Source organism: Mycteria americana, chromosome 6 (assembly GCF_035582795.1).
Source record: "Mycteria americana isolate JAX WOST 10 ecotype Jacksonville Zoo and Gardens chromosome 6, USCA_MyAme_1.0, whole genome shotgun sequence".
In the NCBI taxonomy this organism is placed as follows: domain Eukaryota; kingdom Metazoa; phylum Chordata; class Aves; order Ciconiiformes; family Ciconiidae; genus Mycteria; species Mycteria americana.
The window spans coordinates 9,985,885-10,000,049 of record NC_134370.1 but is presented as its reverse complement, the minus strand read 5'-3'; the positions used below and the strand labels follow the sequence as shown (position 1 = coordinate 10,000,049).

The following is a 14,165-nucleotide window of genomic DNA, read 5'->3' as shown; positions in this document are numbered from 1 at the left end:
AAGGGACAGTACTTCAAGATAATCAATTCACCCTTCAAAACTCCTTACTGATGGGCGGGAGGATCATGCTAAACATATGTTTCTCACACCTAACATCTGCAAGTCTGTAACATGTAGCAAATGATTATCAGCCTTGTAAGTGGTAAAATAATTTTGTTTGAGTTATGCCTTCAACACACCCAGCATACACAAGAAGATCCAGTCACTATTTCAAAAGAGTATTTTGGTTTTTTTTTTTTTCTAACATAGGACAGGGGTAATTAGAAATTCAAGAGCTCCTACGAGTACTCTGAGCAACCATCTCATACACATCACTTGATGTCCGTATCAAAATCTTACTAAAAACGATGCATAAACAGAAGTGTCAAATTATTCACTGCAAATCCTCAAGGATCCTCAAGGCTGCACAAAAGCAAGTTGCTGAAGTTAGCAGAAAAAGCAATTGCTTTTTCCAGACAGCATGGAAATTCCAGCTTACTGATGAGTGGTGGTTACCCATAATAGCACTCAAATGTCCAACAGGCCTCTTAGCCACCTTAACAGCAACCCACGTGGGGATTTCAGTCAGCAGCAAACTCCAGTTAGAGTTCCCCTATGCTTCCTTTTTTGAGGCTGCCAAAAGTATTCCATACAGTAAAAGGAATTAAGTTCCCTTTTGAGGTAAGTCAATATAAAAATGCTAATTTTAAAAAACAATTCTCCTGCTGTTTACCCTGAGATTATCTGAGGAGGACCACTGACCTACTTAAGACAGTGGTCTCCCAGACACCTTTGGTATCTTCATGATGACGTATCATTGCTGCAGTTTGATGTGTGTACGAAAAATAAGGGAAAGCCTGCACAGAAATAGGCCTGTCATAAAGATCTTCCAAAACAGAATCTGTAGCAAAATCTCCCCTCAGTTACCACCAGCAATCTCACCAAGGGTTTTGTACAAGACCCTTGCAGAGACCTGTCCTCAGCCATCGTTTTTAAACCATGGAAACTCTGTCCCCCACACTTAGAATCTCTCCTTCAATCAAGGATGGTGTAAATGCCCATCATTCAATATGGCCCTCAATTCTGGCATTTCTAAGGACTGAGCTACACAGCCTCAAACTAAAACTAGACAGGCACATTCATGAGCAACATAACTCTTCACGTGGCTCCTGACTCCCAGGATAGTTTGTCATGTACAGAGCTGATAAACCAGACATTTCAGAGGCCTTGCTCTGTGGTTAACTGTCCATGTTGGTATATAGACCTTACAAACATTTGCAGCATAGAAGTCAGTTCCTCGAGTGTTGTGGTTTAACCCCAGCCGGCAACTAAGCCCCACACAGCCGCTCGCTCACTCCCCCCCAATGGGATGGGGGAGAGAATCGGAAGAGTAAAAGTGAGAAAACTCGTGGGTTGAGATAAAGACAGTTTAATAGGTAAAGCAAAAGCCACACACACAAGCAAAGCAAAGCAAGGAATTCATTCACTACTTCCCATCAGCAGCCACATGTTCAGCCATCTTCAGAAAGCAGGACTCCATCACGCATAACGGTGACTTGGGAAGACAAAACGCCATCACTCCAAATGTCCCCCCCTTTCTTCTTCTTCCCCAGCTTTATATGCTGACCATGATGTCATACGGTGTGGAATAGCCCTTTGGTCAGTTGGGGTCTGCTGTCCTGGCTGTGCCCCCTCCCAGCTTCTTGTGCACCCGGCAGAGCATGGGAAGCTGAAAAGTCCTTGACCAGTGTAAGCATTACTTAGCAACAACTAAAGCATCAGTGTGTTATCAACATTATTCTCATACTAAATTCAAACCACAGCACTATACCAGCTACTAGGAAGAAAATTAACTCTATCCCAGCTGAAACCAGGACACTGAAGTATATTATTTCAGTAATAAATAACGGTGTGCTCTGAAAGTCTATCAACTTTTAACACTATATGGTAAATGGACTGTCATAGAGAAAACACTGACTGATACAGTACTCCTGAATATAGCCTGTTCCTCTGGCCAGCACTTCAAGTGCTGGATAGCAAGCAGACATTCTCAAATCCATCAAATCCTGTTTTGAGGTGCCTTTGGAGAAAAAAAAAATACAAATGCAACTGCTTCTTTGAACAAACAAGCCATTTATTGACTCTTGTTTGACCCAGTAGTAATAAAAGATAACCCTCACTGTTCTGCAAGGCTGCATTTATATTTGGATCATTTCTTTAATTTGATATCATTTTAAGATCCCGCTTCTGTACCAGATACTGAACTAATCCAAAGTTCCACAATACTGCCATGTAGATTATACTAACATCAGTGATATCGAACTGGTGCTAACAGCACTGGGAATTAGGAAGGTATCCTGTTGACACTGTTTATAGAACCTTGCCTATTAGACTCTCATATAGCATAAACGCAACAACATTTCACTTCTGAACAGCTGGCATTACTTGGTTTGACCCTTATTTTAGCACTTGCTCCTCACTTTGCAGCTTTAAGGAGATTCCTCAGCTTTCCTGCTCCTGTTTTGCTGTCTATATGGAATATAATAACAGATAACGTACACGATTGAACTACACAAGGCATCTATCATTTCTGGGTTTACAGCACTTCATGATAAGCCCACGTAAAAGCCAGTATTATTTCTCTCATTGTTGTCTCTTACACAACAATGCAGCTAACATACAACACAAAATGACCGCCATTAATAAAATACATGACTTTGCTGCAAAAACATCACGAAGCCTCAAAAAATGGAGTCTGGCTTTGAGACAACACTGAAGCACTTAGCTTTAAATCCCAGTGATTCAATTAGACTCAACAAGATACTCTGCTGAACAGAATAGGCTTAAGACAATGCCTAAGTGTTCTCCTCAGCCAGATCTCTAGTGAGCCTGAAAGCTATCCAGGCTCAACGAAGGCAAGGATTAACCATCCTTTTGGGGATACTGACTGTTCTCTAGGTGGAAAACCAACTTTGTTATATATAATCCTTTTTAAATGAGTTATGGATTGCCCCCAGAAACAATGAAATCCTGTTCTCTGGCTTCTCCCACCCAAAGGGCACAGCACATTTTGATTAGTGGAACTTGGTCTCTTCCCCTGGTACACATTAATTTTTCCACAAAAAGAACTGACTCTCCTACAGTGGCAGGCCAAATTATCGTCCTAACTTGCAAGTTCTTTCCTACCAAGCTTCCCACCTCCCCTTTGGAAAAATATTTCTTTGCCCTAGCTTAAGGTATTTTAAACATGCACAATTTCACTATGCCAAGACCCTATCTTTAAAAGCCTTGCCTTTTGAATTCTCGTCTAAGAAAACCAACCATATAATTTGCAGTGTACTCACTTGTATTCAACATAACCAGCAGGGCTTTGGTAGCAAGGATGCTGCAGTGGTGACTTGTGTAGGAGGTGGTCATGGACTGCACTGTGCTGGTCACAGTTTGTTCCAACCAGCTCAGCAATGGACAAAATGGACCCATTGCACATCAAAACAGAACCAGAGGAGCACATAGCACCTCTGTAAGAACATATACATAAAAATGGGCAGTAAATATTCAAAGGACAGACACTCAGCAGGAGACCCAAGAGAGATGCCAGAGCACCAGGGATGCTGAAAAACGGAGGAGACACAGGAGACAATGCCAGGGCAGGAGAGACACCAACGCACAGGTAAGAGAAACAAAAACGATGGCAGGGCAGGAGGGCCAGCAGGGCAGGAGAAATGCTGAAGCAAACTAGCTGCCCCAAGCAGGGACAGAGAGGAGACGCAGGAGGAGGTATGACTCTAAAAGGACTGCGGCCAGCAGAGGAACCTATGGTGAAATAACTGAGTAAGAAAACAGGAGCAACAAAATGAAAGGAAGAACAATGCACTGACCCCTGTCTCCTGCACCACCCTCTCCTCAGCACAGGTACTGAGTATAATGTGTGGCATCGGGACTGGAGACCAGTAAGGGGAAGGAGAAGTGTCTAGAGAGAAGGTGAGGTGTGTTTCTCCAAGTGTGTGTTTGCTTGCTTTTATTTTCAACACCAGAATCAGTAAGTTTATTAATTGCCAATAAATTAAACTGATTGAAACTCCCCTACTCAAAACTGGGGTTTTTGGCCACAACGCTCACTGTTTCAGATGGAGGAATAGCTTAACTGCCTCTACCACTGTCTGAACCATGAAGTCTGTGGCCTCAAATTTAATGACTAAAACCACTAAGCCCTCTCCTCCAGTGAGATCAACAGCAAAAGTTCTCCCATTTCTCAATATAAAATACCTGCCATCGTATCTTCAGAAAGCTGGCTCCTACACGCAGCTGGGATGCAAGGAACGTATGGAATTTCATTACTGGGAAACACGGGAAGCCATCAGGCATAGCAGGACTGCACACTGTGCTTGTCCGACTGTTTGGATATGAATATTCATACCCTCATGTGAACTAAGTGCTATTTTAAAAAAAATAAAATCTCTAGCAAACATGCAGTGCCTGAGCTAGCATCTCCTTGGTTATTTTTGTTTCTCTCAATATCAATGCTGCACACCAGAACTACAACTTGAAACCTAATATTAAAAATAAATTTAGAAAGAGAAAGTACAGAACAAGCAACACCATAAATTTGCCAATAAAAATGGAATTCCTTTACAGTTGTTTCATCTTTAAAAAGTAATAAGATGTTTATAAGATATTCACATATCACTGGACCTTTTATTGTACAAGTGGAAGTAGTTAAATCCTAAGACTAAGATTTCCTTGTCATAGCCGTGAAACAAAGTAAAGAAACTCTCTCCTCCAAAGACCTCTAATTCAAATAATCAAGGCAGACAAGAGGAATGTTCTTATCCTCATTTTATAGATTAACACAAGGAGAGATCAGATTACTTCCCCAAGGTCACTTTAAGAGTTTCTAACAGAGAACTGTTCTATAGTTTAGTACTTTAACTACAAGAGTATTCTTTTAACATCTACTACTACGCATATTTATAAAATGCCTTTTCTGTGGCTTGTACAAGGTAGCACATTGACTTAATCAAAACAAAACCCCAAATGCCCAGCCTCAAAAGCAAACTGTCAAGCACAACTAAATTTAAAGCTAAGGAAACTGAAGCAAAAAGAAAATAAAACTCCCCAGTCCTCCCCCTGCCAACGTGTGATTGCATAATCTTGTCATGTGCTCCAAAAGCAACAAACTTGGAGACCTTCCCAGGTCACCTGGGGTTAAAAGTTCCAAAGTCATGAGTTCAGATCAAGACTATGTTTCATTAACAACCATGACACTGAGACAGTGTCAGGACCCAAATCCCATTACTCAACATGTTGTTGATTCACACTGGGAATAAATGTTAAGACTGCAAATACACAGACCACTGGAGAGACAGCGTTCCGGATAGAGAACACCTTTAAATTAGCACACAGGTAACATTTTGCATGCTCTTCAAGGATAATCCCTTCTAAAGCGCTTCCATTTACAACAAAAGAAAAAGTTAGACTAAAAGCTGCTTTGGAGACTCATACTCTTGGGATGTGCGAATGGAAGAGAAGACAAGACCGGAGCTACTGCAAGCATAAAAACAGTCCTCTTGATCTTAACCTTAAAGGGGTATCAGTATCATGCTTTATCAAAAGTATGAAGAAAAACCAACAGAGAACTAAATCTCTCTGCAAGACTGAACTAGACCATAGGCCAAATTATACAGGAAATGTCGTTAACATTTTTGTGAACTACATTTTCTGTGTTGCTTACTGGGAAAGCCAGCACCAGCTGAATACCCACAGAGACAGCTGTGAGAACATGTAAACACGATCTAGCTTACTGCGACTTGGTACCCAGCAGGTGCCAGCACCTATCCTTCAACAGAATCAGTATGTGAAGAACAGAAATCATAAAAAATCTTCAACACTTCCTCTTTTCTCCTCTTATCCTTCCAAGCATGGAGAAGTTTGGCATGAATAGATACTAATCCTTCATGCCAAATCCTACTAAACTTTCATAGGTTTGCCCACGTATGATCCAATCCAAGATCTCATCAGGTACAAAGCTGATTCCCAATACGCTTTCACAGACTAGCAGGTGAACGCTAGGATAGTCTTCCTACAACTGGCCAAAAAATCAAGAATCAGGGCTAAATCCTCAGCTTATGTGAACTAATGGAGGTAAAAATGCAGCTACAACACTTATATCACCCAGCAACGTGGCTCGCAGGCTCACAATTCACACACCAACCTCAACACAGAAGCACTAAGAATGCAGATTATTCAATATGGGGTTTAAACTGCGGAAGAGAATTAATAACAAGACATGCATATACATATGTAAACTTTCTGTTAAAGGATATAAGGAGAGAAAGTTGCCCTTGGATGCAACCCAGTGACAATAATTTAGCTGAATAACTAAATAATAAGGGTTCATAACTGGAAATAGATAAGTACACAGTCAGAGACATGAAAGTGTGGTATCAGTCAGACATAATTTAGGAAGCGCCATTTGGTGTCAGCAGAAAACACCCTGGCCTCAGGATTTTTTTTGTGTATGAACTAACCAGGCAGACACTGAAATCATTCTACAATATGAACATAATGAAGCATGCTAATTTGCTAAAAACTGTTACTAACCGTTTTGCAATTCAGTGAATTGGAATTGCGTTTTTCTAGTTGAAACCAGCCCCTCCAGTGCCCAGTTAACATGTTTATGAAATGACACTGGACTGAATGCATTTTCAGCTTGTTCAAACAGCAATTCAAGCAGTGGCTGGAAGGGAGGGTACCAGCTGTACTATACTGGCCTGCATTTTGCAAGAGTATGGCTCTAGAGAGTGATATTTGTAGCAGCTTCAAAGTAGCAATAACTCCTGACCTTCTGACTAAAGGGGGGGGGGGGGGGGGGAGGGTGTAGGCAGGGGAAAAAAGGCAAAAAGAAGGAAAGGAAAAAACCAAAGAAATAATAATGATAAAAAACTTTGTTGGAGAAATTATTTGAAAGTAATAAGGTAGAAAAGCAAAATACTAAGCAAGTACTATCTCACTCTGCAGCCATGAGATATGAAGTATCAGTAATTGTACAAGAAAATTAAAGACAGCATTTAGTTATTTTAGTCCATTATCTGTGTGAACAGAAAAAAAAAATTATATCCAACATCAATATTAATAGCCCTTGTAAATAGTGCATTAAACTTGGTGGGGAGGGGGAAAGGAAGCAATTTAAAGACAAGTCTTTTGTACATTTTCAACCATTTATTGTCAACTTTTCCCACTATCCTAGGAGGTTTTCCCCCTCGCATTTTTTATAAAAATGATGGGCTTGTTTTAATTTTCTTATAAGTATATGACACCTTTCATGGTGCAAGATGCTAAAACTGCATTTACAGAGTACTCCTAAGGTACAGCCCCATGTAACACAGGAAGCCCAACGAACTGAGCATCAACTTGGGTGGGGAGCAGAAATGTATCAAAGGATCAAAACTGATGCACAGCTAAAAAAGCTACACATACTTTATGTACTTTATGTATCTTAAAAAACAAGTAACAATTACGATAAGCTGAATGATAATACACTTCACTTTTCTGAAAAGATGAGTGGCATAGTTGATTCAAATGATTCTGAAGCTTGCAGTTTCAAGGATTTGGGGTGAAACTGCTACTTAAATCATCCCTGGTGTGGCTTACTGATACTGGTAGCAGGTCAACAGTTCACACCACTGACATTATAAAGATGATCCTGTAAATCTGAAGTAATGGATCTCAAATGTGCTAAGTAGCCAATACTATTTATGCTGGGCCGCTGCTTTTCATCAACAAAAATTATCAGGAGACTGCATAATGGTTATGACTATAACTCTCTTGATACATCTGACACACTATGGCAGGCTATCAAGGCATTTGTCCTGCTCTCTTCAATCTAAACATCTTTGAAGCTAAATTCACTCAATTTATTTCATTTACAGCATTAAAAAAACTTACTGTGGGTGCTCAGAGTTGAAAAACTGCTCACTCTTGCTCAACTTTTCTACTTATTTCTGTTTCTTCCCTAGTCTGAATTTATCCCACATTAACAGTCCTCAAAAGTAAAGAACACAGATCTTCCTCTTCACAAAACAGAGACTAACTCTGAATCTATCTGTGATAACGTAATGCTCCAAAACCACATCCAATCCACTACTCAAATACAATTCAGAATGTATTTCACATCTTCATAACACAATAAATGATTCAGACCACTATTACTGCAAGGAAAGACCCCACAACCATTTCTAAATTCTTTGACTAGTAAATGCTTTAGTAGGAGGCTTAAAATGTTATTTATATGTAACTGAAACTGATATCTAATTTAGTGCTGCAAAATTCAAACATTATGCAAAATCTCATATAATCCACTTTTTCATTAAAAGGTAAAATACGACCCTCTCAAGTCCAGACTTGCTGAATATATCAATGTTTATCTTTAAAATTTTAAGCTAACTGCTTCAGTGGTCAAAGCTCTTTGAACTGTAGCAAATACAGGTAAAAAACAGTGAACAGCAAACTTGGGTTAAATCACATGAAAAAAAAAAAAACCAAACATGTACACACAGAAGGAACCCAGCTGTGCAAATACTCTAAATTAGGTGCATTCCAGATTCTACCCTTATTAAAACAGGTACAAAGATAATCAATGCAATCCACTGCAGGTTTTGGCACATCACTTCTATAGAAAGGAAAACAGCAACTGTCAATCAAAGCATGCTTCACTTTGAATTTGAAGGTTTAAACCTCAGGTGATTATGGCTGGCACATTAGGTCGTTTCAGCTCCAGTCTATCAATAAACATAATTACCTTTTTCTTTCACCATGGCAAACAAATTTTCTTCGTAGTGGAAGCAGCGAGAATTAGCTGAAGTAATTTAAACACAATCTCTTTTCCAGCAGTGTTTGGCTGAGGTGGATTGAAAAAAAAAAAAAAAAAAGGGCAGCTTATTCCAGATAATTATCTTCCTCAGTCAGATTTCCCACAAGATCTGATCAGGTCTGCTTGCTCGTCACTGTCTCTCTTCTTCTTGTGCCTCTTACCTTCTTCCACTGTGGTCTTTTCCTATGGCTAACGGCAGCTCATACTCTGCTTGTGGACTCTGCCCCTTGTGCTGAAACAACCAGCTACAGCTGCTGCCGTGGAACAAATGCTGAATTCCACCGTCCCTAATTTCCAGCCACTGACACCACCTTGCATTCCTCTGCCCTTGCAGAACTGAGCTGGCAATGTAATTTGCTCCCGCAAGTGAGAAGACGTGAGAGAGAACAGGAGAGCTGTTCAAACACACACACAGAAAGCTAACGTGGTATTTATGAGTTTCCTATTATTTTATTTACTCAAACTGAGCCAGGATCAAGAGGGGCAATACAAGATGAACACGGGCAAGGCTGAGGCAGGCTGAGGCACAGGGGCTTTTCTATGGTGAGCATTGTTTATCTACTCCTGGTTTTACTTTAAAGCTGTTACCAAATGCCAATTACTAGACCACAAAACGTGCTAATAAATAGTCTCTCAATGCCTTCTGACCATAGTACAGAAGAGAGTAACATATAATCTGTGCAAGCTGGGAATATCGACTCTATTCACTACCTCTAAATAACAATAAAAATAATAAAAATGGCAACTGTCACTGCTCAGTGAGCACCTCGGTTTAGAAGCATAGCCAGGGAGTACCACAGATTAAATTTTTGCTGTGAGCCAAGGTAAGCGCTGTACTCTGAAATACCAAATAATTGTAAACTACAACTCCTCTTACATTATTCCTTTTGAGATGATAGCCGTAAGTACTCATGGAACTGAGAAGAGAGTAGCGTACTGCAACAGCAGCACTTACACATTAATTTCCCCCCCCAACACTACAAAGCACCAGTGTTAAATCTGGGCAAACTGACTTTCCAATTTGTGGTTTTCCAGGCACTAAACTCTACCTGAGAAAGGACTGGTCAGTCAGCTGATGTTAAAAAACAAACCAACCAACCCTCTATAATATTGCCAAGTCTCACCATCTTAGAGCAAGATTCAGAATATTGCTGTTTTCTATTAAAAGATACAGGTCAGAGTCAGGTGAAAAACAAAGCTTTTCTAAGTTATGAAGAAAAGCTTGGAAATATGATTAATCAAAACCCTGAATGCTCATTAAAACCCACTTAATGTATATTATTTTTAATACATATATACTGCCAGTATCAAGATTTTGGGGAACCTCTATCACTACTACTATATGCCATTTTTTCCTTATTTATAAATGACTTTGTTCCTCATAGCTACCAGTGACTTCACCAATACAAACCTATGCCATCATGCCTTTGCTTGGACAGTAAATTTTAGTATTTGTAGTTTAGAGGTGGAGAAAATGACAAAGGGAAATGAATTGACTTGCTAAAGACAGAGGTGACCTCAGTAGTAGAGAACTGTGTCAAATATAAAGATATTCTGGGCTAGATTATGGGCAGATTCATTGGGCTACAGCTTCAACTTGACCACAACTCAGTGCAAAATGTGCTTTAGGTTACATGATGGAGGTGCAGTTACATTTATACTGCACCCTAAAGCAAAAGCTGTGTTCAGCCCTGAGTCAGAGGAACCCCTGTCTTTTGAGAGCTGGACTTGAACTGGAGCTCATGTCTCCACAAGGGATTTCCTTCTCGATGCTACTATATGTAGGGAAAGAGAAATTAATGTAAAGAAACATGCTGTAGGCATCAGCTAGACAGAGCAGCAGATGGCTGATACCTGCTGGAAAAAAAAAACAGAGCATGCACGCAGCGTTAAAAATATTTGCAGTAAATAAATTCTAAATGTTTTGTATAAATGCCACCCAGAACAACAGAAAGAAATGAAACAAGCCAGTCTGCCTCACCCGAAAGATCTCTCTTATTCAGTGGCATTAGTTAATAAATAAATAACAGAGAGAGAGAGAGAGAGAGAGATTCAGGCACATGCATGGAAAAAAGTAGTTATTCTATTCTAACAAATCTAGGCTGGCTTTCTATTGTTAGCAGTCTAACGTGTAAGAGAAGCACAGCCCAGGCAGTCTGACATTCTTGCTTCTATGACTCAGTGTGCTACCATTAATAGCATTTGAGGCTCAACTGGGAAGCCAGGCTGAACCCCACCAACGCTGAAGCATAATCCATTATGTCACATTTCTGACACATTAGAGATGTCAGGTTGTAACTCAACGTGGCTGTGTTCTTTTTTAAACAGTATTTTGTAAACAGTTAGGGGACAGCCTCCTGAAAGGGGCACATCTGACCTTCATTCATAAATATTTGATCTGATGTGCAGAGCACAGTCTATGGATACACATGCATGGATGCTGTTAACCCCTTCCTGTGATCCTCAGACACTCTCAAAGGGCTTGCAATGATTATCATTCATTTTTGTTCCAGCAGCTGCTGACACAGAAGCTGCCTGTCAGTATCTGGACTTTCTGTTCTCCGAGTTCGTTACCTCCATTTTTCACATGTGCTAGAGATTAGCACTGCTGTATCTCATCTCACCCGCAGCTGAATAGAAGCCTTTCCTCACATCGTTCAGCCATGGAAAGCCGCAATGTTAGACTACAGCATGCACATAAAAATAAATTTTAAAATACAGACTGCAGTAAATCATACTGGAGATTTAGGAGTCAAATGTAATTTACTCCTGAGTAAAGAGATACAGAGAGCAGACGTTGGTATTGTAAATAAAATCTTTTTACACCCGGATGGTTTCTGGTTTTAATTTCATTGTTTTAAGCCTGAAGACTAAAATTTACCCTGCTGTACAATTCAGAATCTACTGATATCCTAAACTGGAGATGAAAGAGGAATAGATAGCAATTCTAGAAACAAATCCCTAGTACTTATTCAGAGGTGCGTATTTTAAAGGAAAGCAAAACACCCTTTTTCTTTAAATACCCTTTTGCACTGTGCAAATTAAATAGAGAGTCTCCCTTGAACACAGCGTGGGTGGAAGAGTCACAATGAGTACACTATAGCTAAACAACATGCTCATGTTGCTGTTATTTTCTGGTGAAAAATATCCTGTGCATTCAGCAAGAGGCATGAGAGCCATACTGAGATCACTGCACAAAGGGAAAGAGTTAAACCAGTTTGTTTTGCTTTTTCTTGTACCTTGATAATGTTGAAAAAGTACGTGTGAGATACTAAGCAGTTCAGCTGTGATTTAAGATTTGTTATTCTCATTTTAAAAGCTGGCTTTCATATTTTTATCTTGCTCTCGTTCTTCACAGATGAGATCATGGCTCAGAAGTATCAGCACACAGTTTTTATACAATTTCTTCAAAACCGACTGATCTCTCTTGTTCATCAACCAATGAAGGAAACAGTCTGCTACAAAACAGAAAGGGAAAGGGGAGAAGTTGTTCTATTAAATAACATCCAGGAAAATACCCTCTGCTTAGTGTCCTTGCTTCCGGCAAAAAGCCTGGCACAAACAGTTTTGACAAGAAAGCCTGCCACAGGCTTCCACAGCTTAACCACTGTACAACCTATGTCAATTAAGAGCCATCACTTCTATAAAGTCTTGATTATGGCACTTTGCAAAATGGCCCCTTCTCCAGGCAGGAAATGCCACTCTCTCATGACCTGCTCTAATTGTTATCCTGACTTAACTGTGCCTGCTCAGAGGAAACTGAATAGTGTCAACATGGGATTTCTTGTAAAAAACCTGTGACCCAGCAGTGGTCCCAGTGCCCTGACAGAGAAGCCTACAGTTTCCAGTTTTAGCATTCTCAAAAGCTATACAATTTAGTATTTCCTGGCTTCTGTTTCTCCTGAACATACCCTGCCCCAGCAATCTGCTCCTCTGAGGCCTCTCCCTCAGCCACTTGGACAACTGACACATTTTCTGTCTTCTGAAAAGAGCTCGAGCAGCAGTGCTTCTTAAGGACTGTGGTATAAAAGAAGGCAGGCAACTGACTCAGGCAAAGCTGATGGCATCACTGGAGTTTTCCAGATTCACCCAGACACACTGCTGAGCAGAAGTCAGCCCGTACCTGACAAAACTGTTCCCCCTACTAGGCGTGAATAGCTGGGTGTTTGCTCCCGAAGAAAGACATAAGGTGTTCAGTAAGGCTGCTCTTGCACGTGTTGCTCTCTTGTCTCTTCAGGTTCTTGCAGTACCCCTCAGTAAATCTACTAGTCTTCCCAAGCCTGCAGGCAAGCTGCAGGGGAAGTTCCTTTATGGCAATCATCCTATAGCCTTTCCACACCTTCCACACAGTTTTTGCTCTGTAATGACTTCATACAGCAGCTTGCGCTGTATGTCTTGGGCTGCCATCCTCTCCTTAACCTCATCTCCTCAGCACACTGCCCTGTGTGGAGAATGTTAAGGAGCTATGAAGGCCCCACAGACTGACCTCACCACCTCAGACCCTCTGTGTTGCCCTACCGCAAGTTTTAAACAGCCTAGAGGAGCGTACACAGACCCACCAGAGAGGAATATGGTTCTTTCTGAGGACATCCTACGGTCCTGCAATCCTACATCTTGGGATAATCATGTTATCCTTACTGAGAAGGCTGATCCTCAAGCAAATAATGCCTGATGGCCTGGGTCCTACCCACAAGTTTTCCACTATGCTAGGCTTTTCTTTGTAGCCTATGTCATGCTATTTTGAATACAATCAGTCTGTAATATTGGCGTTTACAGTCATCTGTCATCATTCTTTCAGAGTAAATGAAATTAAAACTTAACAAATACATCACCTGATTCAGCAAAATAATAGTGTATTCATTCTGATCTGCCAGGATTTAGGTGTTTAGTGCTTTTTTAATAGAACCATTTAATATTCTTTCAAATTAGGCTCCTCAGGAATAAAAAATTTCTCAGGTTTTGACCTATTAAGGGGTCTGAATTTCTTAAAACAAAATTTGATTTTCTGAGGTTCTCGCAAGCAAGATTTTCTTAGTAGGCTGCTATTCTGTATAACAGTGATAGTCTGCAAAATACAGACAAACCAGTAGAGAGTAATATCTAATTTATTGCAAGACAAAATAAGGAAACAAGGACACAGCTTTGCTCTAAACATTAAGAAGCCTATAACGCACACGCTTATGTAAAAAGCACCTGAAATCTCCAGATCATCTTATCTTTAGAAAGAGATGAGTAAAGATGGTTACATTGTACTTTGTAGTGGCCCCAAAAATATACAAAGCCCACTGCTGGGTAATCTTCTGACTGTAGGTATGTA

The 14,165-nt window shown here is 40.3% G+C and overlaps 1 protein-coding gene across 7 annotated transcripts in view; it reads right to left on the bottom strand.

Moving 5' to 3' along the window:
• The window catches only part of ABLIM1 (actin binding LIM protein 1), a 212,664-nt gene that overhangs the window by 124,308 nt on the left and 74,191 nt on the right, over window positions 1-14,165 (bottom strand). For 6 of the 7 annotated variants that reach the window (XM_075504489.1, XM_075504482.1, XM_075504484.1 and 3 more), the window contains exon 1: window positions 8,777-8,893. The exons of the other annotated variant lie outside the window; for it this stretch is intronic. In XM_075504489.1, the coding sequence (XP_075360604.1) occupies window positions 8,777-8,792 (16 nt within the window). In that variant the 5' untranslated portion in view covers window positions 8,793-8,893. Of the gene's footprint in view, window positions 1-8,776; window positions 8,894-14,165 lie in introns of those variants that run through there. 7 annotated transcript variants of the gene reach the window in all.